General features: G+C 40.4%; 3 protein-coding genes across 3 annotated transcripts; 1 reads left to right on the forward strand and 2 right to left on the reverse strand.

The window, feature by feature from the left end:
* Nucleotides 1-1,002: 1,002 nt before the first annotated feature.
* LOC139454573 (uncharacterized) lies at nt 1,003-3,432 on the reverse strand. Its single transcript, XM_071236369.1, has one exon. It carries the CDS (start codon nt 3,349-3,351, stop codon nt 1,177-1,179), a length of 2,175 nt encoding a protein of 724 aa, XP_071092470.1. The 5' UTR covers nt 3,352-3,432; the 3' UTR covers nt 1,003-1,176.
* A 2,176-nt stretch (nt 3,433-5,608) lies between these two features.
* Nucleotides 5,609-13,490, forward strand: LOC139452892 (ubiquitin-like protein NEDD8). Its single transcript, XM_071234530.1, has 5 exons — nt 5,609-5,712; nt 7,499-7,516; nt 10,429-10,458; nt 11,662-11,744; nt 13,187-13,490. Exons 1-5 carry the CDS (start codon nt 5,695-5,697, stop codon nt 13,269-13,271), a joined length of 234 nt encoding a protein of 77 aa, XP_071090631.1. The 5' UTR covers nt 5,609-5,694; the 3' UTR covers nt 13,272-13,490.
* A 1,999-nt stretch (nt 13,491-15,489) lies between these two features.
* LOC139452903 (adenine phosphoribosyltransferase-like) lies at nt 15,490-24,364 on the reverse strand. Its single transcript, XM_071234537.1, has 4 exons — nt 24,264-24,364; nt 20,068-20,305; nt 18,850-18,928; nt 15,490-17,336 (listed from the first exon to the last, which is right to left on the reverse strand). The coding sequence occupies exons 1-4, from the start codon at nt 24,344-24,346 to the stop codon at nt 17,200-17,202; spliced, it is 537 nt and encodes a 178-aa protein (XP_071090638.1). The 5' UTR covers nt 24,347-24,364; the 3' UTR covers nt 15,490-17,199.
* Between the last annotated feature and the right edge of the window lie 1,122 nt (nt 24,365-25,486).

Raw genomic sequence — 25,486 nt, forward strand, 5'->3', positions numbered from 1 at the left:
GCACTGCAAGATGACAGTATGTACACCCATACATGACAGTGCAGGGACATGTAGACTTGCCCAGAGGCCCATATTCAGCACCAAAGCTGCAGGAAACAGCAGTCAAAATTCCCAAAGCGGAATAAAAATGTTGATATAGTCATATCCCATATTGTGGCTCAGATCATTTGAACATTACTTACAACAGGACCAACAGAGACCAAGAGGCTTAGTATATCATTATTGCACTGGATGCTATGTCTAAATAACGTTGTTTTTTTAACAAGACAATAATTTCTTCCCAATTTACCTGCCAAGAGCACTTAGCTTGGAACCCAGAATAAATACCTGCAGTGCTACAAACAGGAAAATCAATGGTAAATTAACATTTTCTTACATGTACACCAATTTTCAAGTCACCATTAATTAATTTGGCTCACATTTACTGCAAAAAATATTAGTTAGGCCTCTATTTATCATGATTCCTTACCTCTGGAAATATATCAAAATGACTAAGTTGTCTTGTACGATGTTTCGCTGCTACAGAAGTACACACCATTGGCTGATTGGTCATAACTAACTTGTCCACAGGTCCTAGGGACTAGGACTAGGGTTGTTGTGATGCGATGACACTGACTTGACACTGACTTGCATCAACCAATTCAGCGAGCCTGACCACCTCATCCCATTAGTCACCTCATACGACATGCAGTCTCCTCTTACGGCAAACATGGACCTATTCTAACCCGGATCTTCACAGGTGTAATTTGGACTCGTCCCAGCCCTAGCTACTATCTCGATAATCACATAAGTGAATGAGTATAGTTTTACACCGCTTTTAGCAATATTCCAGCAATATCACGGCGGGGGATACCAGAAATGGGCTTCACACATTGTACCCAAGTTGGGAATCGAACCCAGGTCTTCGGCGTGACGAGCGAACGCATTAACCACTAGGCTACCCGACCACCCCCGATAATCACATAATGTATGACAGATGTACAAACAGGACTGGTAGTGCCTATGACATTTAATTACTCAGATGACATACATGCTGTGTACAGGGTTCTGTCCTTGACATTGAAGGTAACAATTACAAACATGACATCCTTCAAGAATGATTAACAGTAATCACACATGTCCAGTTCATTGGCCATTTCTCCAATGTACCACCGTCTTCCACATTTTCAACCACAATCATGCAGTCTTCCCCTTCTTTTGTTTCTTCTTATCACGCTTCTTTGTAACATTGTCTTTCTTCTGTCCTTTACTTTCAGTCTCTTTATCTTCACTTAATTTGAACTTCTTATTCTTTCCTGGTTTGAAGTTTTTCTCTTTCTTTTTATTTTTCTCTCCATCTGTAGACTGAGCCTGGCTTTCCTGTTCCTGGTTACTGTCTCCGCCACTCTGTTTCTTCTTCTGTTTTCCTTTAGACTTCTTTTTTCCTGTCTTTTTAGGGACGACGACTGGTTCTTCTACATCGTCACTGCCGATGCCAGACTCATCTGTCTCAGTTTTCTCCACCTTCGATTTCTTCTTCTTTTTCTTTGGTGCGCCATCCTCTGTTGGAATGACGTTTGAAAATTTCTTCAGTTTCGCCACAAAGAACCCATCCAGATTGTGTGTGTGAGGATAGAATCTCCGTGTATGCTTCATCATGGGATGAAATCGGTAATCCTGGAAGTTGACAAATCCTTCTCTTCCGAAGTCCAACCCAGAAGGAACGAGCTTCACATTCCGTTTCTTCAATGCATAGTCAATCACCCATTCATTTTCTTCCACGAGGATAGAGCATGTTGAATATACAAGATAGCCTCCTGTGCTTGATTTAGCATCAATGGCATCAATAGCAGCAATGATGAGTTCCTTCTGTAGATGTGAGCACCTCAGAATGTCCTTATGATCCTTGTTCATCTTCACTTCCGGATCCTTAGCAATGACCCCCGTACCACTGCAGGGGGCATCTAACAAAACTCGGTCGAAACCCTTGATAATCTTCGGGACCTGTCTTCCATCATAGTTGCAAACAATAGTGTTCATCACACCCATCCTATGCAAGTTCCCAACAATAGCTTTAGCGCGATCAGCGTTGGCATCGTTTGCAAATATTTCACCTGTATTCCGCATGAGGGCACCGATGTAGGTAGTCTTCCCTCCGGGGGCGGCCGCCATATCGAGGACTCGCTCCCCTTCCTGTGGAGCCAGGGCCATGACTGGGAGGAAGCTGGAGCCACCCTGGAGCAAATAGTGCCCTGCCAAGTATTCCGGAGTGGCTCCAAGAGGCACCTGTGTGTCGTACACGACCAGTCCAACTTTTGACCATTTACCGATAGGGTCAAGATTCACACCTCTGTTTATCAAGGCTTGGGCTAAATCTCTCCTACGTGTTTTCAGTGTGTTTGTCCTTATTGTAACTGGTCTCTGAACTTCATTTGCTTCGAGAAATTCCACAATTTCAAGAGGAAATAACTCCATTAGCTTTTCCATGAGGAAGTCGTTGTAACTGTAATATGTGCATAGGTCATTCCTCAGCTGCACAATGTAGTCATTACGATTTTTGCCTTCTTCTCTCCTTTCAGTAAACTCTCTAAGCACGAGCAGAATGTCCTTCATTCTTTGCTGTATAACTGCCAAGTCTGGGGGTTGACTTGCTTCTTTCTCAACCTCTTGACCACTTGGTAGTACATATGTCTCCGTCTCAGCGATATTTGTTTTCAGCTCTGCTTCAGCCAACTTCATGTCTCTCTTGTGTTTCTTTTCCAGCTTTTTTGATGCCTTTTCGATTGGCAACATGTCGTCATCACCATCATCATCATCGGTAGCATCACTGTCGTCATCAACATCATCATCGTCATCATCGTCACTGTCGACAGCCTCTTCCTCAGAGCCAGGGTCTGACATTTCCTCACCACTATCATCTTCATCATCGGACTCCTGTTTTTTGTTTGGCTTCTTTTTCAGTTTAAGCCACTCCTTGTTGTCATCTGTGTAACCCTTCACTTCACCATCGCCTTCATCTGAGCTGTATTCGTCTTCCAGATCGCTCCATTCTATGTCAGAATTGTAGTCGTCCGATTCCTCGTCGTCCGACAGTTTTCGCTTCTGTGCCTTTTTTGCAGGTTTCCCACTATCCAACCCCTTTTCCTTCTTAGAAATCGGTTTCTTTAGTGACTTACTTTCCAGATATTTCTTCTTTTCAGCCGATTTAATAATTTGTTTTTCAGTCCTCTTTTTCATTCGCTTCTTTTGTCGACTGCTCAGTGTCTTTGGTGTTTCTTTAACAAGTCCTGGAAAAGTTGGTTCCTTTTGCTTTTTGGCTTTTCGGCCAGGTCCGGACTTTACAGGGTTATCGAGATTGCGTTTGCGACCCATGCTCGTGATCAGTATTTGGCAACAAGCTCACTTTTCGAGCACGTGTAGCAAATGCCGTAAACGAACCTCTTTTCCCGGTGATTGTCGTAAACAGGACAAGGGACGTTACTCTGCATGGCTTGCCGTTCGTTGTAATATATATATGGTCAAATATCCATAAACGTTGTTCGAACCTTATAACATTGAAGGTGAAGTTCATATGACGTTATTTCGAACATGGTGTTGTTGATAATCGTTTTGTTTTTTTAATCTGACAATGCAGGGATGCTCATAGCTATGGCCTCTAACATGACGATGTGGTAGCCCAATGGTTAATTAGCTGTTCGGACTATTATAGGGTTGGATCCAACAATTAAGGTTGAATGTGTGGGGCCATGCTCGGTGTTCTCGGAGGGATTTGGCACCAACATATATCCAGTCAAATATATGCAACACCTTCCTTATTAAATATCTACAGACATAATTAAACTTCTGAATTATAAGTATTAGAAGTCATAAATTTATATATGTCCCATTTTAATTATATTTTAATTATATTCAGTTTTCTTAAACATTCGTATACCTCTTAATAGGTTTCTTATGAGACGAAACCTTCACTATTGATTGTCAACACGTTTATCCTTGAGTGAGTGAGTGAGAAGACATTCTTCAGTGAGTGAGTGAGTGAGTGAGTTAGGATTAACGCCGCTTTTAACATTATTACAGTTATATCACGGCGTGTCAGCTTAATGTGGGGGGAAAGCTGGAAGTGATGCAGGTCTCAGGCGTTTACCATTCTTCAGTCACAAAGTGTGATGTAAGGCAGTGTGAGATCAGTATATGAATATTTGATAAGCTTTACACTTAGTCATTGGTTGCGAGTTCCCCATCTCCTCCTAAAATAACAACCATGACATCTTTGTACGTGTTAGTGAAATGCCATCGTTTAACACTCCACTAGTTTCTGTACACTACCCGATGGAGGAACGGGGTATAACATTGACGATGTTGAATTAATATCGGAAATGTACATTAAAATCATCAGAATCCCTCTCATCTTTGTCTGAATGTACAATGGTTTCAGTCTTTCAAGGCAAATTACATCCCCGACTGCCGACTGCTGACGTGGATGTCCTCCGTTATGCAGAGGCTGCCTCCCACCGGCTTAAATTGTCATGAGCTGTGACAACTGTACTAAAACATGTGATCAAACTGTGTTACAAATTGTTAAAGATTGCTATGTGAATAAACATGAGATGCGTCTATTTCGTCTATTTTTCATTCCCAAATTTGTATTTACCAAAAGGCTTGTAATCATAATAAAACTTCTTTTGTTCTGAAAAGGCAGCCAGCCCGATAATGCTTATCTGCATCAGCCGCTTTGTTATTTCATGGTATAACATCACAATAAACCATTTCAACAGTAGTTTTTGTTAATGCGTGTCTGAAAAATAAATAAATAAAGGTACAAATATATTTCATCAGTAATGTTCATTTGTACGGAAGCCTTTTAGGGCCATATGTTTTTTTTCGGTTTTTTTCTTAAAATTTCACTTACGTAGCATCTTGAAATTTCATGTAAGTATTTTGAAAGTTCTAAAAACAAACAAATGTCCCTAAAGGCGTTCCATACATTTGTTAAACGTTTTGTTTATTTATTGACATATGTTTGGTTAGAGAAATAGATTGCTCTGTGGTTGTGGTTGTTGGTCCTCACTCAATGTGCCAGCGCTGTAAGGGGTCTGAAAATTACGTTTTAATCGACATCATGCACGTGCACTGTTTGAAAATGGTTCATTTGGCATTTTATATAACACTATGAGGGGAAAATGTAAGAATGCCTGGTGGTGTGATATCGATCCATTTGATTGGCTAACCCAAGATATGTTTTTCGCTTGCTTCCATAAACAGAAAAGAATTAGGGCACGCCCACTCGCCGACAGGGGCAGGGCTTGTGTCGTATTATTGCGCTGAAAGATGTCACTGATTTCGTATCGTTGTTTTGTGTTAAAAATTAAATAAACAGCAATCTGTGATCTTATTATTGTTGACTTATTTATTTCCTAGAATTGACTTCAAAATGTTTTTGCGGTATAAACGTAAACACATCGGATTATACGTTAAACCTCAATAATTGCAAACACTTATTGAGTCAATTCATGAATTTATAACAAAACACTTCCCGAATAGTGCGTTTCGCAACGAGGTAGAGAAACTGGTCGTCGGCATTTCATTTTCAGCCAATGACGTCAGACGAACTTGTTTGCTCCGTCGCTGCTTGAGACACCGGAAGTTTCGAAAGTGAGATTACACACAAACCATAAAGTCTTTTTTAAGAGTGTCTAGAAGCTTCACGGTATCAAAATGCTGATTAAAGTGAAGGTAAATATGTCGAATCATATCATTTTCACATTTCAATGAAGAACTTTCTCCGACTGTCTGATCACTGAGCTGATAAACGGGTGGCCGATAAACGTGAATCTCAGAGTTTGAAATCGAGAAACTGATTCGATTGTCAAACGCCATGGTGTTCGAATGTCATCGTCTCAGTCTCTTCATCTAAGTGATTGTCTAGAAATTGCTCACGCCGCCCAATGATACCCTAGGCTTTCGTGTTCTAAATTTAGTATTTTAACAGTTATTGACCACCTGGTGAAAAACGGTTGCGGTTAGTTTTATTATGATACTCAAAACGAAAACTCATCCAATTATTATTCGGGAGCATGTGCAAACATTTTCGAATTATGGTCATGAAGTAATAAACTTCCAAATGAGTCCCAAACGACGTACTTATCCACTTTCTGCTCTTGTCATTTAACAATGGGCTTTGGTGAGATGTTAATACTTTATCATGTTTGTGTGAAATATGTATTAAACATGGGGGGGGGGGGGGGGGGGGGGGGGGAGTGAGATAAATAATTTTATGGATAACTTCAATCCAGTTGATATTATATCTCTGCAAAGGCATCATTAAATCCATAAGATATGTGTTTTCAATCACGTATAGCTTGTGGCAACCACATATTTTTATCCACTTAATTAGGATTTGCATGCAGAACAGAGATCTAGGTTAGCAATTGTGTTGCTGATGTCCTGATATAACAAGGCTACCTTAAGCCAATTGGGGATTATTTTGATAATAGATGAAATTGAACAGTTTGAAGGAAAGTTTAAGTTCGAAAAGTGTAACAACACCTCTCTTAAAAGCAAGAGATGTGAAAATAAGTCACTTACATGTTTGGTTCTTTGTCATTTTTAAAAGTATTATTTGAATAGGGTAATGTGAGCAGGATGTGTACAGAGGACATGTTAGAGGTTGTTAATACAATGCAATCTCTTCCAAGTAACGATAAGATACATGGATGAACAACTTCATTATTACAATTAGGAGTGATGTTTCGGGGTAGGTTCTAACACTGTTATCAAGCGTTAAGATAACAGTGTTAGAACCTACGCTGAAACTTTGCTTCCAGTTGTAATAAAGAAGTTGTTCATCCATATACCTTATCCTTACTTAGTACCCCAACTTCTAAATGCCTCTCAAAGCAACGGTTGAAACTAACAGTTTCAGTCCACTAGTCCTTATAATGATAATATATTGCAAAACCTCTAAAAATGGCAAATTTTGATCCACATATGTAAAGCTTTCATTGTATTTTTAGTGACACTATGATTGATTTTGTATACTTTTTCGCGTGTGGCCATTTTGACTCTTTGTTGCGCCCGTTACGATTTTTTCTATAGCCATTTCGACTTTACCTTTTTAGGCCATTTGACATGAGGCCATTTCGACCCTCCCTCGACAGAACTGTTTGTTTGTAGCTTTTAAAAATAAATAGAATCCTAATGTTGAATTGTTTGATAGGCATTACTTAGAAGTTAACAGATGACAACGTTATAAGGATTTATACTGAAACGTCGCTTTTTACAGTATTAAAGAAGTTGTTATCCATAAAATTGTGTCTACCTTGTAATCCTATTGTTTGGCAAAAGACTCCTATACTATTTGTTGTTGTATCAACATGATTACCCTCATGACTGGTTAGCAGTGGTTTAGCATGTTATCTATTTATTTAATATATTATTCAGACCACGTATATTCTGTATATACCATTGTTCAGAATACAAATGGAATTTTTTGCACTGAATCTTATTTACCTACTTTCAGACTCTGACTGGGAAAGAGGTGAGTATTATTTAGATCATCTGGGCTACTTGTGTGTTTTCTTGCTTCTGCAGGTCCTGAGCTACGGTTCTACCAAAAAATGTAACAAAATGTTTTCAATTTCATATCCATCAATTCACCTGCCTATCTTAATATATCATTCCGTCGTGGAATTGTTTTGAATGAATTTCCCGTTTCATTAACAAAGCTGTGCTGTATTTTGTCATAAGTATTTGGGAAGATGGAAGTCCAAGTCTATAGTTTGTTTGTCTTATGCTCTCTGCCTTCCACAGGGATTAATCTAGGATTCCATGCTATGTGCCTTTGGCAAGCAAATTGAGACACAGATTGTGACTTGGTTGAAATTGTTTAATGTTCTCATCAGTGTTCCCGTTTACTGGTAATTACCAGTTTTTTACTGGTAAAATTAGGCTTGGACCGGTAAGAAATTGTGACTGAACTGTGAATGACGTGTAGATCTAACTAAGTTACTTCAGAGATGACATCATTGCATTCAACATGATGTTGAAAGAATTAATACTTGGTCATTTTCATAAGTTGCTTTATTCGTTTAAAGTTTGGACAGACAAAAATTAGTGGGGACTGTTATTTTTAGAGCTGCCATCTATCAGGAATGACAGTTTCAAAAGCCAGCAGTAACACTGTCTTATACATGTAATAAGTAAATTCTGTGGTATTGGTATTTTATAGATTCAAATTAGAATTTTTACTGTCAGTTACAAGTTGGGGCATGTCAGACAAAGAATCAGTTGTTTTATCAAACAAAGGATTTTTATGTTTACTTTAAATTTTCTCCCACCTCCTCGCCCACTCTGAAACTGATAATGAAGATCAGAAGCGTACAAAGTAATTACATATATTGTCCTTCCTACATTCTCACAATGCATTTGTTCAACATAAATGGACAATGAGCTCAAAGTTTTACCAAATAAACCAATAACGCCATACATATACTATAAATAAAAACAAAGACAGCCTCAGTATTCTAGTGGATAGAACGTATGCCCTGAGAGAGGAAGGTCGGTGGTTTGATCCCCTGGCCACATATCAAAAGACGTCAGAACATGGTACTTGTTGTTACCCTGACTGGCGTTCGGTATAAGGGGCTGAAACAAGGTCTGGTCGGCTCGGAGTCAGTGTACTGTGTCTATCCATGTTAAACTGTGGCATGGTATCTCAGTGGGCTAGCACTATATGACCAGCTTCAGCAGATCAGTCCGGACATGTACAAGTAGACACACACACACACACACGTACGTGCATGCACGTCTCTATTTTTGTGCATTAACCCTGAACATGTTAAATACGATGTTAAACACGTTCTTTCGTCAAATCATGATAACATATGAATATTAAGGCTCAAATGATTCATATAAAAATGTGTTATCATGATTGTACATGATGTAGTACATCTTGCTGTAATTTGATAAAAAATTATACTTTTGATCTCAAACTCAAAGTACTTCAGATCCCATGGGTGCACAAGTCATTGGTCCCACGAAACTAAGCCTCATTTCCCCATGTTCATGTTCTATATTTTGCCCTTGTTCATGTTGTTCTATATTTTCCCTTTGTTCGTGTTGTTCTATATTTTCCCCTTGTTCATGTTGTTCTATATTTTCCCCTTGTTTGTGTTGTTCTATATTTCCCCCCTGTTCGTGTTGTTCTATATTTTCCCCTTGTTTGTGTTGTTCTATATTTTCCCCTTGTTCATGTTGTTCTGTATTTTCCCCTTGTTTGTGTTGTTCTATATTTTCCCCCTGTTCGTGTTGTTCTACATTTTCCCTTTGTATGCGTTGTTCTATATTTTCCCCTTGTATGTGTTGTTCTATATTTCCCCCTGTTCGTGTTGTTCTACATTTTCCCCTTGTTCATGTTGTTCTATATTTTCCCTTTGTTCGTGTTGTTCTATATTTTCCCCTTGTTTGTGTTGTTCTATATTTCCCCCCTGTTCGTGTTGTTCTATATTTTCCCCTTGTTTGTGTTGTTCTATATTTTCCCCTTGTTCATGTTGTTCTGTATTTTCCCCTTGTTTGTGTTGTTCTATATTTTCCCCTTGTTCATGTTGTTCTATATTTCCCCCCCTGTTCGTGTTGTTCTATATTTTCCCCCTGTTCGTGTTGTTCTACATTTTGCCCTTGTTCATGTTGTTCTATATTTTCCCCTTGTTTGTGTTGTTCTATATTTTCCCCTTGTTCATGTTGTTCTATATTTTCCCCTGTTCGTGTTGTTCTACATTTTCCCCTTGTTTATGTTGTTCTATATTTTCCCCTTGTTCATGTTGTTCTATATTTTCCCCCTGTTCGTGTTGTTCTACATTTTCCCCTTGTTCATGTTGTTCTATATTTTCCCCTTGTTCATGTTGTTCTATATTTTCCCCTTGTTCATGTTCTATATTTTCCCCTTGTTCATGTTCTATATTTTCCCCTTGTTCATGGTGTTCTATATTTTCCCCTTGTTCATGTTGTTCTATATTTTCCCCTTGTTCATGTTCTATATTTTCCCCTTGTTCATGTTGTGCTATATTTTCCCCTTGTTCATGTTGTCTTTATTTGTGAAACAAAACATGTTGTTTTGCTAATGGGTCACTTTTGTCGATGTAGCCTATATATATTGAATTCAACCTGAAACTGTTGTATCGTGATCCCGTTATAGTCCATATTAAAACGAATCCAGATAATGGAATGAAAGTGACACAGTATTGATACAGACTGTGTACATGACATACATGACCAAGTGTATTTTGTCAATGATTATGTGGAGTAACATAAATGCTGGTGCACAGGCAGGACCAGTGAATCATTTCAACCTGTCATGCATTCCTCATAACTTTAGTGTTTGTCTTTTGGATACGAAATCGGCCTGATAACAAGACTGATTGTGTCAACGAAACTTTGTGTTTGTTTTTCCAGATTGAAATTGACATTGAGCCCACAGACAGGGTATGTATGATATATTGTTTCATTACTGATTTGCTATGTAGGATGTAGGAATGAGGCAACTATGCTTGTCGTAAGAGGTGACTAACAGGATCGGGTGGTCAGGCTCGCTTACTTGGTTGATGCATGTCATCATGGTCATAGTATCCCCATTGCGTGGATCGATGTTTGTGATGTCAATCACTGGATAATCTGGTCCAGACTCCACAGACCGCTGTCATAAAGCTGGAATATTGTTGAGTTCGGCGTTAAACAACAAACAAAACAAAACAAAAAGACTCGTAGGAATGTCTGCTCGTATTATCTTGTGCTGACTGCGCAACTGTCATGGCAGGGTGTCTTTCATTGTCTTTTTGGGGTCAATTGAATCTATTGCCGATATGAAGTTGTGCAACCCGACTTCAACTCAAATCATCAAAGATACACCTTTATTCATCAAACCAAATGTGAATTAATTCCAGTTTTACATCATGTGATGCATTGCTTTCAGCAAGGTGAGTTAGAGTCGCACATTAACCTTCTTTAACGGGTATGATGTCAGCACATTGTAACTGTAAGCTCCTTGCTTGATGTCACGGCCCTGTGTGGCAGCATCAGCATGATCAGCGGAAGTGGCAGCACCAACATGTGCACATTTCTGTCCATGTCCTCAGGAGGTTAATTATTTTGCCAAATTATGTACTATGAATATAATAATAATATTAATTTTATCTGAAAATGTTCACACTGAAAGCTATTTACTTGTGTGTGCAGTATGCATGATATGCCTGTGTGAATTTAGTGCTGTATTTATAAAGTGCCTTCAGTGCAACACGGTACACAGTGACCCCCTTTCTTTTTATATGAAAATGACCTTTTCAGATTTTTAATTTTTTTTAATATTTTATTTTCTTGTTTCCATGGAAACAAATTGGACTCAAACATGTAGCATTTGTTTCCTGCCAAATCTCTGCAACTTATGAATATTTCTGCACAAAACCATTATTTTTCCAGACTATAATTTGCTATTATTGTTTATTGGATTTGCAAACACAATTACAGTAACAGCTTGAACTAATGTATAAACAAAGGGAAGGGGAGACCTAAACACATTCTAGTTGTCCATGTTTAGATGGTGGTGACAATGCCGTGTTTCAGGTGGAGAGAATGACATGTTTCAGGTGGAGAGAATGCCATGTTTCAGGTGGTGACAATGCCATGTTTCAGGTGGAGAGAATCAAGGAAAGGGTGGAGGAGAAGGAGGGCATCCCACCTCAACAGCAGAGATTAATCTTCAGTGGGAAACAGATGTACGTATATCCACTTGCTGCAAGTATCACTCCGGACTTCATCTTTAGATTAGAGTAATCTTAGGGGGGTGGGAGTCCAGGGTGGAATAGGACTAGAGTAATCTTAGGGTGGGAGTCCAGGGTGGAATAGGACTAGAGTAATCTTAGGGTGGGAGTCCAGGGTGGAATAGGACTAGAGTAATCTTAGGGGAGTCCAGGGTGGAATAGGACTAGAGTAATCTTAGGGTGGGAGTCCAGGGTGGAATAGGACTAGAGTAATCTTAGGGTGGGAGTCCAGGGTGGAATAGGACTAGAGTAATCTTAGGGTGGGAGTCCAGGGTGGAATAGGACTAGAGTAATCTTAGGGTGGGAGTCCAGGGTGGAATAGGACTAGAGTAATCTTAGGGTGGGAGTCCAGGGTGGAATAGGACTAGAGTAATCTGAGAGTGGGAGTCCAGGGTGGAATAGGACTACAGTAATCTGAGGGTGGGAGTCCAGGGTGGAATAGGACTAGAGTAATCTTAGGGTGGGAGTCCAGGGTGGAATAGGACTACAGTAATCTGAGGGTGGGAGTCCAGGGTGGAATAGGACTAGAGTAATCTTAGGGTGGGAGTCCTGGGCCCCATTCCTCAAAGCGATCTTAGCACTAAGGTGATCGTAAGTCCCATACTTTAACATAGGCTTATGATCAACGTAGCACTAAGATCGCTTTGTGGAACGGAGCCCAGGGTGGAATAGGACTAGAATAATCTGAGAGTGGGAGCCCAGGGTGGAATAGGACTAGAATAATCTGAGGGTGGGAGTCCAGGGTGGAATAGGACTAGAGTAATCTGAGGGTGGGAGTCCAGGATGGAATAGGTCCCCTGCCACTGGTGCTGGGCGTAATAGTCAGTCAAATGTATTGGTTGGTCAGATTGGAAAAAATAAAAGAATTGGTTCTCAGGCAATGACTTTTGAAAATATAGTGCGGGCTGGCAGTGGGTTTTTTTTTGGCATGTTCAAACTACATGTAGTATGTGACCAATATAAACAGTTGTGTACCTTAAACCTGAGAAAGACCCTCCCTACATAAGCAAGCATACAAACTCCTATTGCCGCCATGACCATAACATGAGATACGCAGTAGAGCAGGGTGCATGTGAAGGGAAGTAACTGAGTGCTATATTGGATCGCATTCTGTTTAACTATTTTGATTTTTTTTAAAAAGATCAAAATAAAAGAGAAACGTGCAGCAGGCTTTATGATGATGCGGTTGGTGCCTGAGAACCAAGACTATTATTTTTCTTTTTGCCTAGTCGTACCCTGTGAATTGTTGCTCATAAAATCAACCACTTGATTGTCTAGACCAGACTCAATAATCTGCAGGCAGCCATCATCTAGAGCTGTAATATTGTTGAGTGTGGAGTTAGGCAACAAACCATATAGAGGTTATCCTAATGTGTGAAAATATTGCCTGGTTGCAGGAATGACGAGAAGACGGCGTCCGACTACAAAGTGACAGGTGGATCTGTGCTTCATCTTGTGTTGGCTTTACGAGGAGGACAATAGTGACAACAACTTTGGGGTACCGGATCTATTTCACCGAGATGGTGGGGGAAAGGGCAGGGAGGGGGGACGCCATGTCGATCATGCTGGAGAAGTGCGTTTCTTTGCAAGATAATCGAGGCCTGGACTAGATAAGTGTGGTTAAAAGGGTGGGGTGGGAATTTATTTAATCAATACTGACATTTCACGTCCTGTGTTGTTTGGCTTTGTAATGATGTCATGATCAATTAAAATGTTGTACATGTCTTTTTGTTACACTGTTTCCTTACCTACCTAACCTCAACCGTCAAGATTTATTTTGGCTGTAGCGTGGTGTTTCAAGTACTGTTGAACATGTTCGCTTGCCAGTTGGTTCTCAATAACAGAACTAGAATGGTTAACATCCTCCTGATTTTGTCAGACATATTCTCGTAATGAGGACACAACGACCATATAAGTAGTGGTTCTAATTCTTTTTTGAGTCAGTGAGCGAATTGTAACGTCACATTGGCAATATTTCTCCCATATTGTAATGAATAATTCTTTTTTTTTTAATTTATAAAAAAATTGATATGTTATCATCATTGTGAAGCGTGTAACTTTACTAATGGGGATAGGGGACCTGAACAATAACTCTGAAGCTATTAGTGGCCATGAGAAAATGGCAGTTATTTCTAACACTACTTAATGAAAAGCAGCCAGTAAGCACATGGTCAGAAGACGCGGAACTGACTTAGTATGTTGTACAACAAACATCAGATTGCTGGTGCTCTTTATAGCATGTTCTCCTCAGTCCTGCTACAACCTGGAGTTCTCCCAGTCTGCTGCTCTGATATGGACTGCTGTTTGCTCCTGTGGGGACCGAGCTCGAGTAGGTCCTCGTCATTCTGGTTTGTGTGGTCAGGCTTGTTGCTTTGGTTGATTGTGTCAAGGTCACCAATGGGAAATTCCTCGCATCAACAACTGGTCAGGTATTTGCAAGCTGTCGTGGTATAGCTGACATATTGCTGACTGGCGTAAAACAAGGAACAAGCAGGGATAGACACAGCCACTAGACTGTACACGACTAGTAACAAGCTAGACAGACCAGTTGTTTTATCCAAACTGTAGTTATTTGACATTACCACTAGTCCACAATGAGCTGCTGACAAGTTGGGTCGTAAGAGGCGATCAGGCTCGCCGACTTGGTTGATGCATGTCGTCGATCCCAATTGTATGGATTGATGCTCATGATGTCAATCACTGGATTGTCTGGTCCAGGCTCTATTATTTACAGACCGCCATCATATAGCTGGAATATTGCTGAGTGCGGTGTTAAACAACAAACAAACAATGACAAGTTGGGGACGAGACTACAGTGTGACATTCACACACTAGCTGCAGTACCTGTGAAAGGGACTAAAGGGATCAGGTGGTCAGGCTCGCTGACTTGGTTGATGCATGTCAACGTATCCCAATTGCGTGGATCAAATCCCATGATGTCAATCACTGGATTGTGTGATCCAGACTTGTTATTTACAGACTGTCATCATATTGCTGGAATGTTGCTGAGTGCAACATCAAACAAACAAACAAACAAACAAACAAACAATAGCTGCAGAATCTGACAAGGGCTCCTTTTTTCCCGCTATTTATTTACAAAGCAACTTTCTTACCCAATAAAGTTGTGGCCATTCTACCTGGGCATTCTAAAAGAAGTATGTGTCTCCATTGCATTTTTTGTTTGTTTGTTTGTTTGTTGTTGGACGCTGCACTCCGCAATATTCCAGCTATATGATGGCGGTCTGTAAATAACAAGTCTGGACCAGACAGTCCAGTGGTTGACATCATGAGCATCAATTCACACAATTGGGATACAATGACTTGCATCAACCAAGTCGGTGAGCCTGACCACCCGATCCCGTTAAGTCGCCTTTTACGGCAAGCATGGGTTGCTAAAGACCTATTCTGTCCTGGATCTTCACGGGCATGTCTCAATTAAGTCATGCTTTTCTTAGCCTGCTTAATTTCTTGCACACCTGCAGGGTGTGTTCTTGTGCTATTTGCCTGCAGATGCACTCTGTGGAATGTGTTCGACAGTAGCATCAGAGCTGTTAGACTGGACTACTGGGGATCAGGTGACTACAGTGACTGTCCAGGCTGTCTGGCCCAGGGTCCATTGCTCGATGTAACAGGATCCCTGCAGACTCACTTTGAATGTCCATCCATCCACCGATATGGATCCGTGTAGGGGCATCCAAACAAGACACCACCATCTTCACCTTCTAAAATGTTTATTTGGTTTCCGGTTATACAAACAGTGTAACAAGGTAGAAAATTTACCTCTCATGCCAGTATAAATCAAACTCAACTATCTTCACAGACAAACCCATACAAACACTTGAATGCTGTGTTCCTAAATGCCACAGGTCTATAGTTCATTGCGGGAGATATTTCAAAAGAAAATCTTCCCTATTATTCTGACACTTGAAAATTGATTACCACATACTCAATATTACAGTAGTGCTGATGTCACGAGCAGTATGAATGTCATGTTGCAACTTATTCGTAGAATAGGTCTTTAGCAACCCATGCATGCGACTTTGCTTGCAAGAGGCAACTGACGGGATTGGGTGGTCAGGCTTGCTGACTTGGTTGATGCATGTCATCGTTTCCCAATTGCGTAGATCGATGCTCATGATGTCAATCACTGGATTGTCTGGTTTTGATTATTTACAGAATGCCGTCAATGGCTGCAATGTTATTGAGTGCAGCATTAAACAACAAACAAACATCATGCAACGCATTCAGCTCCTTGAATTAAATAGGGTTACTTTAGGTTGAAATCTGCTTTACCATCCAGCACCGACATACATTTCACACACATCACACAACATAAACTACATGAGGTTTTACTGTATGATGAGTTTACATACAACCAAGAAAGATATATCCACTTCCTGATAATAGGCTTAATACAAACTCTTGTATACAACATGTTACTCGGGTCTAGACTTGAAATAAATAAATAAGTCAGACTGGGAGAGCAAGTAATGATTACAAACAAATTCTAAGCTATTTTCAGTTGAGATAAATCTTATGCATAATATATTTAAATCCAATCTGCTGGACCTCCATGTGTAGTGTACAGTTAAAGCAGTTAAAGCACAGGGACGCGTGTGTTCCATGTTATTACCTTCACCCTTACGTTAAGAGACATTCTATTTTAAAATAATACAGTGGTTTATGGTTATTATCATGTCTGTGGCATGGATAAGGAGTGGTTTGGGGCGAGTCAGTTGATGACAATCATCATCATAAGCTTGTTTCCACTCATGGGCCGCTGACATTGTTGACAATTCGATTTTAGATTCGAAGGAAGGTGTGGAAAGAAGGCATCTATTTGTCGGATTTCAGTCAACAAGGGACAATTTTTCACCTTCATATTTTGTTTGACACATGTTATGTTTTATCAAGTTCACCGTAAGAAACTATTTCCCTGTCCATCAATATTGATGTGGATGGCCATCTTGTTTACTATAATTAGACTAACATCTAGCCTCTCAAATTAACATTATCTTACAGAAAAACAACAGATATTAAATTATCTTAATAAAATATAACAGCCTAGAGACTCTCATTTTCAGTAATCTAGACTTGCCCGCTATTGTAGACTTGCATGGGCTGTTTTGGACATATTTGTTTCATCGACTGGACAAGAATTGTTGAACACTGTTACCAAGGATACATTAGAACATGGGGAGGAAATATGAACAGTTTCATGAGGTCGATCAAAAAGTGTACTTTATTGCAGGACAACGAACTGTCAACTCCTATGATCTTTTAACAAAACTTCTTAGAAAACAATGGATGTTTATTCCTTCATATGTAGGTGTACATGAAACAATGATATATTTCAGCATTCTAGGAATTTTTTTTAACTCACTCACACATCGGAATGCTGAACAAGCACCTAATACTCTATTAGAGATTTTATGGGTTTGTTGGACTTCTCTCGTCCTTTGAGATCAACAAGTTCAATGACAACCAGACCTCCAAGAATATCTGCCTTGAGTTTTTCCATCAACTCCAACGCTGCCCTCATTGTTCCTGAAACAAATAATGTCACATCCAGAGTTTGTGTGACAGTATTGTAGCAGTGACGTTTTCACATTGTATTTTGTTTTATTGTTAAAGACAAAAAGTTAAACAAATGTATTCTGTTTGCTTGTTCTTTGGCCAGGCCAGGTTAATGAATATGCATAGCACGTGCATTTCATGTCAGTGGGAAGCTTAGTTATGATATTGAGGATTTTGATTGGCTGAATTGATCATATGCTTCAACGAAATTGTACCTCATGGTTTCGTACGGCTTCCATTGCATTTTAAGAGCTGAACAAGGGAGGTTGAGCACAAGAGTGGTCACCAAGGTCTACATAATCTGCGTCTTATGATCTACCAATAAACGGATTCACAACCCGATCCCGTTAGTCGCCTCTTACAACAAGCATAGTCGTCTTTAACAGGAAGCATGGGTTGCTGAAGACCTCTTCTACAGATCTTGACGGGTCTGACATTCACTGGGTATATGGATCAAAAGTATTCTTCTGTGGGCACTTTCAATTGCAAAGGACACACTGTAAACATATTTGTGATACCCTTAGCACACTTGAAACAAATATTTTTCTATCCTGCTCAAGAACAGATACTGGCAGGCAATGCAGCTGATAATGGAAGTGTAACATGTACCTGACAATATTCAGGGAATATCCATTGAAGAGCTTGGCACTTAACCCTTAACAAAACTAGCCAACAGACAAGCTCACCTGGTAATCAATATGATGCCCCTATTGATCCAGCCTGATATGGATGGTGTCACTCTCTGATACAGAGTGGCTCACAATAACTGGAGTAGTGGTATATTTGTAGTGAGTGAGTTGGGTTTAACGCTGTTTTTAACAATATTCCTGGTATATTTGTAATGGTTGTCAAAATATTCACTACCATCACTGTATGCTGATAACCACTCCACAACAAGCAAGGAGTAGTCTAACCTGTCCTGTGGCAAGCCTGGTGGTGTGGTGTGGTGTGGTGTGGTGTGGTGTGGTGTGGTGTGGTGTGTGTGTGATTTGTGTGTCGTATGGTGTGTGTGTGTGTGCATGCATTTTATGTCATGATAAGGAGAAACATACATGCCCCAATTCATCTCTCTCACTCTCACAATTTCAGTTGATAAAAAGAATTCAAGTGCATGGTCAAAACAAGGTGAAAATTAAAAATATTGCCAAAAAATGAAACACTGAATCCCATAACAAACAAAGTTTCCGTAAGAACTTCAGTGTGTAAGTTCTAAGGCTAAATCAAGGAGATATTGTTTAAATATTCCTAAAAACGGTTTGGTCAGATGAGGTTATATAGCAGGCACATCATGTGGGAAACAATCTGCATTTGTCAGCCAAAGACTGTTGACAATACGTCAGTTATAGCACAGAACCAATCACCTACAAAGTCTCAGTTGAGTGGTAGACTGGTGACCTTCCAGGTATCCAAATTTCTAAATCACATTCTTGTGGAAACAAATAATTTATCCTTTTCTGTTCAGAGAATCTCAGAATGACCTTACCTCCAGTTGCCAAGAGGTCATCAACCACCATGACCTTTTGTCCTGGCTTGATGGAATCTGTCTGAACCTCGAAACAGTCCTGCAAAACAACATCAATCATCCAAAAGAACATAAAACAACATTTTGTTTGTTTGTTGCTGAATGCTGCACTCAGCAATATCACAGCTAAATGATGGCAGTCTATAAATAATCAAAAGCAAAATTTACAAGGGTCATTCTAGTCCTTTGTGATAGATGTACAGCTGGAGGTCAGGCCTGTAGCAGCAAGATCCTGGAAGGGTATGCCACATTTAACTGATTCTGCCTGTTTGCAACAAGACTGCTATGTGTGATGGAATCGTCTTTATAGGGATGGTAAGTTTTCTAACATGTCCGGAAACAATGCAATGAGACTAGAAGTGGTGGGTCAATACACTGATGCATTGTTGGATCGCAAGTTTTTTCTTCTCAATACAAGTATCAATCACAGTTGCACACAAATTAAAAAATATCAATTCTGACCTTAAATGTTTGCTTTAATAACTGTTCCACTAAACACTAATCACTACTGTAAGTTAATATTGAAAACATTAATATTTTCATCCATTGCACCATACTAGACCCTGCCAACTGTAAATCGTCAGAGTGCCAGGTATATTTGGCTATCCTATCTATGAAAAAGACTGCTTATGCACCACAGATAAGAGCACATGCAAGTATCGTGATACATATCGGATTGTGAGTAGGATATTTTGATACGTATTGGATCTCAAAGTTGGGTATAGTACCAGCCCTAGAGACTAGCAACATACTCACACAGCTTACAACAGTGACAGATACATGGACTCCTACAAGAATACTGGACTGGTAACTTTCTAGCCAGGTTATTACATTCAAATACATCCAGTACATTTCTAATAGGTTGGTATATGTGTCAGAGGGCTGACACACAACAAACGCATGGTAAATTTCTAGAAAGCTGGCAACTCTCTTATATTCCTGGTAAGTTCTAATATGGCTGGTCATTTTCTAATAAAGCTGGTGGGTTCCTAATAAGGACACAGATTCAGGTTGATCTGAGCAGCCCTGAGGAACATGCTCAGACGTTGAGGTACGTACAGGAATAGCACTACTTATAGAATTAACATCACAACATGAGTCTGTTTAAGACGAGTGGCTCAATCTGCCATGACTTTGTTCAGTAGAACTATTTGTCTGATTAAATATTCATTTAGTTACCTCGCCATATTCTAGTTTATAGGTGACTTTCTCCGTCGCCCCTGGTAACTTTCCCTTCTTCCTGATTGGCACGAAGCCTATGTTGAGGTTCTGAGCTAGGATTGGTCCAAACAGAAAGCCTCTGGATTCCAAGCCAACAATGATCTCTACTTCGGGACACTGGGACTGCAGATACTCTGTCATGACATCCAAGAGCTGCTTGAAGACAGGCGGATTTCTCAGTACAGGAAAGATATCTCTGAAAGTAAACAGTATGATTTGGAATGTGTTAAGTAGTGAGGAACTGTTGCAGTCAACAATATTACAAGCCCCTGGGATGCAACTCTGTGCCTAAGACAACTGGGCCACATGTGCCCTCTCTAAGTGAGTGAGTGAGTGAGTGAGTAAGAGTGAGAGAGAGAGAGAGAGAGAGAGAGAGAGAGAGAGAGAGAGAGAGAGAGAGAGAGAGTATATTTTAATGCCGCCTTCAGCATTATGTGATATATCACATCCTGTGTATCACATGCTGGTGCACCAGAAATGGGCTTCACACATTTACCATGTATCAAACCTGGGTCTTAGGCGACTGCACTACACTCTCCATGTTAGAGTAGGTGTGCTACAACAGAAGTGTTACGAAGATCTGTTTGTGGTTGGGCCATGGCCACATGTATTGTAATGACACTGATACACCCCATTATAGCATGGAGTACTGGAGGTACATTCTGTCCCAGGATTCACACTTGGAAGTGGCTTGGAAGCCACTTTACAGGGCCACTTTATGGGGCTACTTTATGGGGCTACTTTATGAGGCCACTTTACGAAGCCACTTTACAGGGCCACTTTACGGAGCCACTTTACAAGGCCACTTTATAGAACCATTTTATGTGGCAACTTTACAAAGCCACTTTACAGGGCCACTTTATGTGGCCATTTTACAGGGCTACTTTATGAGGCCACTTTACAAAGCGACTTTATGAGGTCACTTTACAAGACCACTTTAAAGAGCCATTTTATGTGGCCACTTTACAAAGCCACTTTACCGGGCCACTTTATGAGGCCACTCTACAGAGCCATTTTTTGTGGCCACTTTACAAAGCCCCTTTACAGGGCCACCTTATGAGGTCACGCATTAGGGACGCATTAGGGGGCCACTTAACACGGCCATTTTATGGGGCCACTCACTTCATGAGGCCACTTTACAAGACCACTTTACAGGCCACTTTACGGGACCACTTTACAAGGCCACTTTACGGGGCAACTCACTTCATGAGGACACTTTACAAGGCCATTTTACAAGGCCACTTTATGGGGCAACTCATTTCATGAGGCCACTTAACAAGGCCACTTTATGGGGCAACTCATTTCATGAAGACACTTTACAAGGCCACTTTACAGGGCAACTTTACAGGACCAGTTTAAATTACGGGACCACTTTACAAGGCCACTATACAGTGCCACTTTACAAGGCCACTTTACAGGGCCACTATACAGTGCCACTTTAAAAGGACACTTTACAGGGCCACTTTACAAGGCCACTTTACAGGGCCACTTTATAAGGACACTTTACAGGGCCACTTTACAAGGACACTTTACAGGGCCACTATACAGTGCCACTTTAAAAGGACACTTTACAGGGCCACTTTATAAGGACACTTTACAGGGCCACTTTACAAGGACACTTTACAGGGCCACTTTACAAGGACACTTTACAGAGCCACTTTATAAAGCCACTTTACAGGGCCACTTTACAAGGACATTATACAGGGCAACTCACTTCATGAGGACACTTTACAAGGACACTTTACAAGGCCACTTTATGGGGCAACTCATTTCATGAGGCCACTTTACAAGGCCACTTTATGGGGCAACTCATTTCATGAAGACACTTTACAAGGCCACTTTACAGGGCCACTTTACAAGACAAGTTTAAATTACGGGACCACTTTACAAGGCCACTATACAGTGCCACTTTACAAGGACACTTTACAGGGCCACTTTACAGTGCCACTTTATAAGGATACTTTACAGGGCCACTTTACAAGGCCACTTTACAGGGCCACCTTATAAGGACACTTTAAAGGGCCACTTTACAAGGACACTTTACAGGGCCACTTTACAAGGACACTTTACAGAGCCACTTTATAAGGACACTTTACAGGGCCACTTTACAAGGACACTTTACAGGGCCACTTTACAAGGACATTTTACAGGGCCACTTTACAAGGACATTTTACGAGGCAACTCACTTCATGAGGACACTTTACAAGGCCTTTTTACAAGGCCACTTTATGGGGCAACACATTTCATGAAGACACTTTACAAGGCCACTTTACAGGGCCACTTTACAGCACCAGTTTAAATTACGGGACCACTTTACAAGGCCACTATACAGTGCCACTTTACAAGGACACTTTACAGGGCCACTTTACAAGGCCACTTTACAGGGCCACTGTACAGTGCCACTTTATAAGGACACTTTACGGGGCCACTTTACAAGGACACTTTACAGGGCCACTTTACAAGGACACTTTATAAGGCCACTTTACAAGGACATTATACGGGGCAACTCACTTCATGAGGACACTTTACAAGGCCACTTTACAAGGCCACTTTATGGGGCAACTCATTTCATGAGGCCACTTTACAAGGCCACTTTATGGGGCAACTCATTTCATGAAGAAACTTTACAAGGCCACTTTACAGGGCCACTGTACAGTGCCACTTTATAAGGACACTTTACAGGGCCACTTTACAAGGACACTTTACAGGGCCACTTTAGAAGGACACTTTAAAGGGCCACTTTACAAGGACACTTTACAGAGCCACTTTCTAAGGACACTTTACAGGGCTACTTTACAAGGACACTTTACAAGGACTCTTTACATGGCCACTTTACAAGCACACTTTACAGGGCAACCTTACAAAGACACTTTACTAGGACACTTTACAGGGCCACTTTACAAGGACACTTTAAAGGGCCACTTTACAAGGACACTTTACAGGGCCACTTTACAAGGACATTATACAGGGCAACTCACTTCATGAGGACACTTTACAAAGCCACTTTACAAGGCCACTTTATGGGGCAACTCATTTCATGAGGCCACTTTACAAGGCCACTTTATGGGGCAACTCATTTCATAAAGACACTTTACAAGGCCACTTCACAGGGCCACTTTACAGGACAAGTTTAAATTACGGGACCACTTTACAAGGCCACTATACAGTGCCACTTTACAAGGACACTTTACAGGGCCACTTTACAAGGCCACTTTACAGGGCCACTGTACAGTGCAACTTTATAAGGACACTTTACAGGGCCACTTTGCAAGGACACTTTACAGGGCCACTTAACAAGGACACTTTACAGAGCCACTTTATAAGGACACTTTACAGGGACACTTTACAAGGACACTTTACATGGACACTTTACAAGGACACTTTACAGGGCCACTTTACAAGGACACTTTACAAGGTCACTTTACAGGGCCACTTTACAAGGACACTTTACAAGGTCACTTTACAGGGCCACTTTACAAGGACACTTTAAAGGGCCACTATACAAGGACACTTTATAAGGACACTTTACATGGCCACTTTACAAGGACATTTTATAAGGACACTTTACAGGGCCACTGTACAAGGACACTTTACAGGGCCACTTTACAAGGACACTTTACAGGGCCACTTTATAAGGACACTTTACAGGGACACTTTTCAAGGACACTTTACAGGGACACTTTACAAGGACACTTTACAGGGCCACTTTACAAGGACATTTTATAAGGGTACTTTACAGGGCCACTTTACAAGGACATTTTAAAAGGACACTTTACAGGGCCACTTTACAAGGACACTTTGCAAGGCCACTTTACAGGACCACTTTATAAGGACACTTTACAGGGCCACTTTACAAGGACAATCTACAGGGCCACATCCGAACTGTAAATATAAAACCAATGCCACAGCTGTAGGACCCTTCACACATATCTTCTATATCTGGGTCTACATAAACCTTTCTGACTAATCAGTACTGACAGATAACGAGCAGGAAAAATATCTTATCCCACCCCAAACAGGCCCCTCCACGCTCTGAGTTTAGATTACAACAAGTAGCCATGTGACACACCAAATATCCACGGAAATCGACGATGACATTCATAATGAAATAGTGCATATCGCGTTGGGTAGCTGCCTCAGTCTAGACTTCTTACCTGAACAGTATCCCTGGCTTGGGGAAGTCAGGGTGCGCTCCAATACACGCCTTCACACTCTCTATTCTCTTGTCTTCTGCCATGTTGCTCTGTTCTGGGGCACTGTCCTACAGTCCGTTTCAATATAGCAGGTAGTTTTATCTAGACAACGTGAATAAAACAAACAAAGGCATTGGCGTCGTATATGTAAATGCGGAGTGACAAAATGAATGTTTATAACTATATTTTTATAGTGGCTAGAGCGATCAGTTATAGCCAACCCCCGTTATAGCGTGTTTGACCGCATCTCGTTTTACTTTGGCTCGTTTTCATTAGAAGAGAGATATATTCATCCGAAAATGATAAAAAAAATGACAACTGCAAGGAAATATTTAACAATTCTACACCATATAAGCACCTTGCGCAAATACAAATTTAGAAAAGACACGCGAGTGGTTTCACGTGACTTAATTCCTCGCGTGAACAGAAATCCAACACGATATGATGCACATTAAGTTCTGTTATTGCTTACAATCTGTCAGAGACCATAAACTATTTTATGATCTCTGTTATCTGTCTCTCATTTCTTCCCAAAAATAAACCTAATTTAGCTAGTTTCTCCCAAATAATAACCTGTATATATCGCGAAATCCATAGTACATATATAGTGTTATAGACGAGCGTGCGTTGTGTGAATTTGGGGAATATTTGGTTTACCTGAGTTGGCAGACGACAAGTAGATAATAAAACAACAACATTTCTTATTTGATGGATAAAATAATTGAGTGCGATACCAGATATTATAAAAAAATGTCATTTGTATAGCTGAAACTGTACGCGTGATCATGTGACACGTGCTATTAACTGGTACAGTTATACTCAACGTGAAAGTTCTATTTCCACTCTTTCCATTCCCTCTCGGCGCGTTATAAAAGAAATCTGCTCAAACCTTTGTTATTGGTACAGTATATACACGGAATATTTCAGAAATAACACTAAAAAATGGAGATGACTGTTCGCTTGCCAGTATGCTTTATCATATTCTTAAAGAGTCAGATTAAAATGATATTGAATTTATTGATCGTATGGCCAAGATGCCTGGTATGGTTACAAATATATTCATGTTGACAAGAAATCCCGTGTGTGTGTTAGTTCACCCGGTCACCATAGTAGTCGGCTCAGATACAACATAGAAGCACATCACTCACGCCATGTATGTAATGTCGTACACAAAACGACCTTGT

Source organism: Haliotis cracherodii, unplaced genomic scaffold (assembly GCF_022045235.1).
Source record: "Haliotis cracherodii isolate W230 unplaced genomic scaffold, xgHalCrac1.p SCAF_10, whole genome shotgun sequence".
NCBI classification, from domain to species: Eukaryota; Metazoa; Mollusca; class Gastropoda; order Lepetellida; family Haliotidae; genus Haliotis; species Haliotis cracherodii.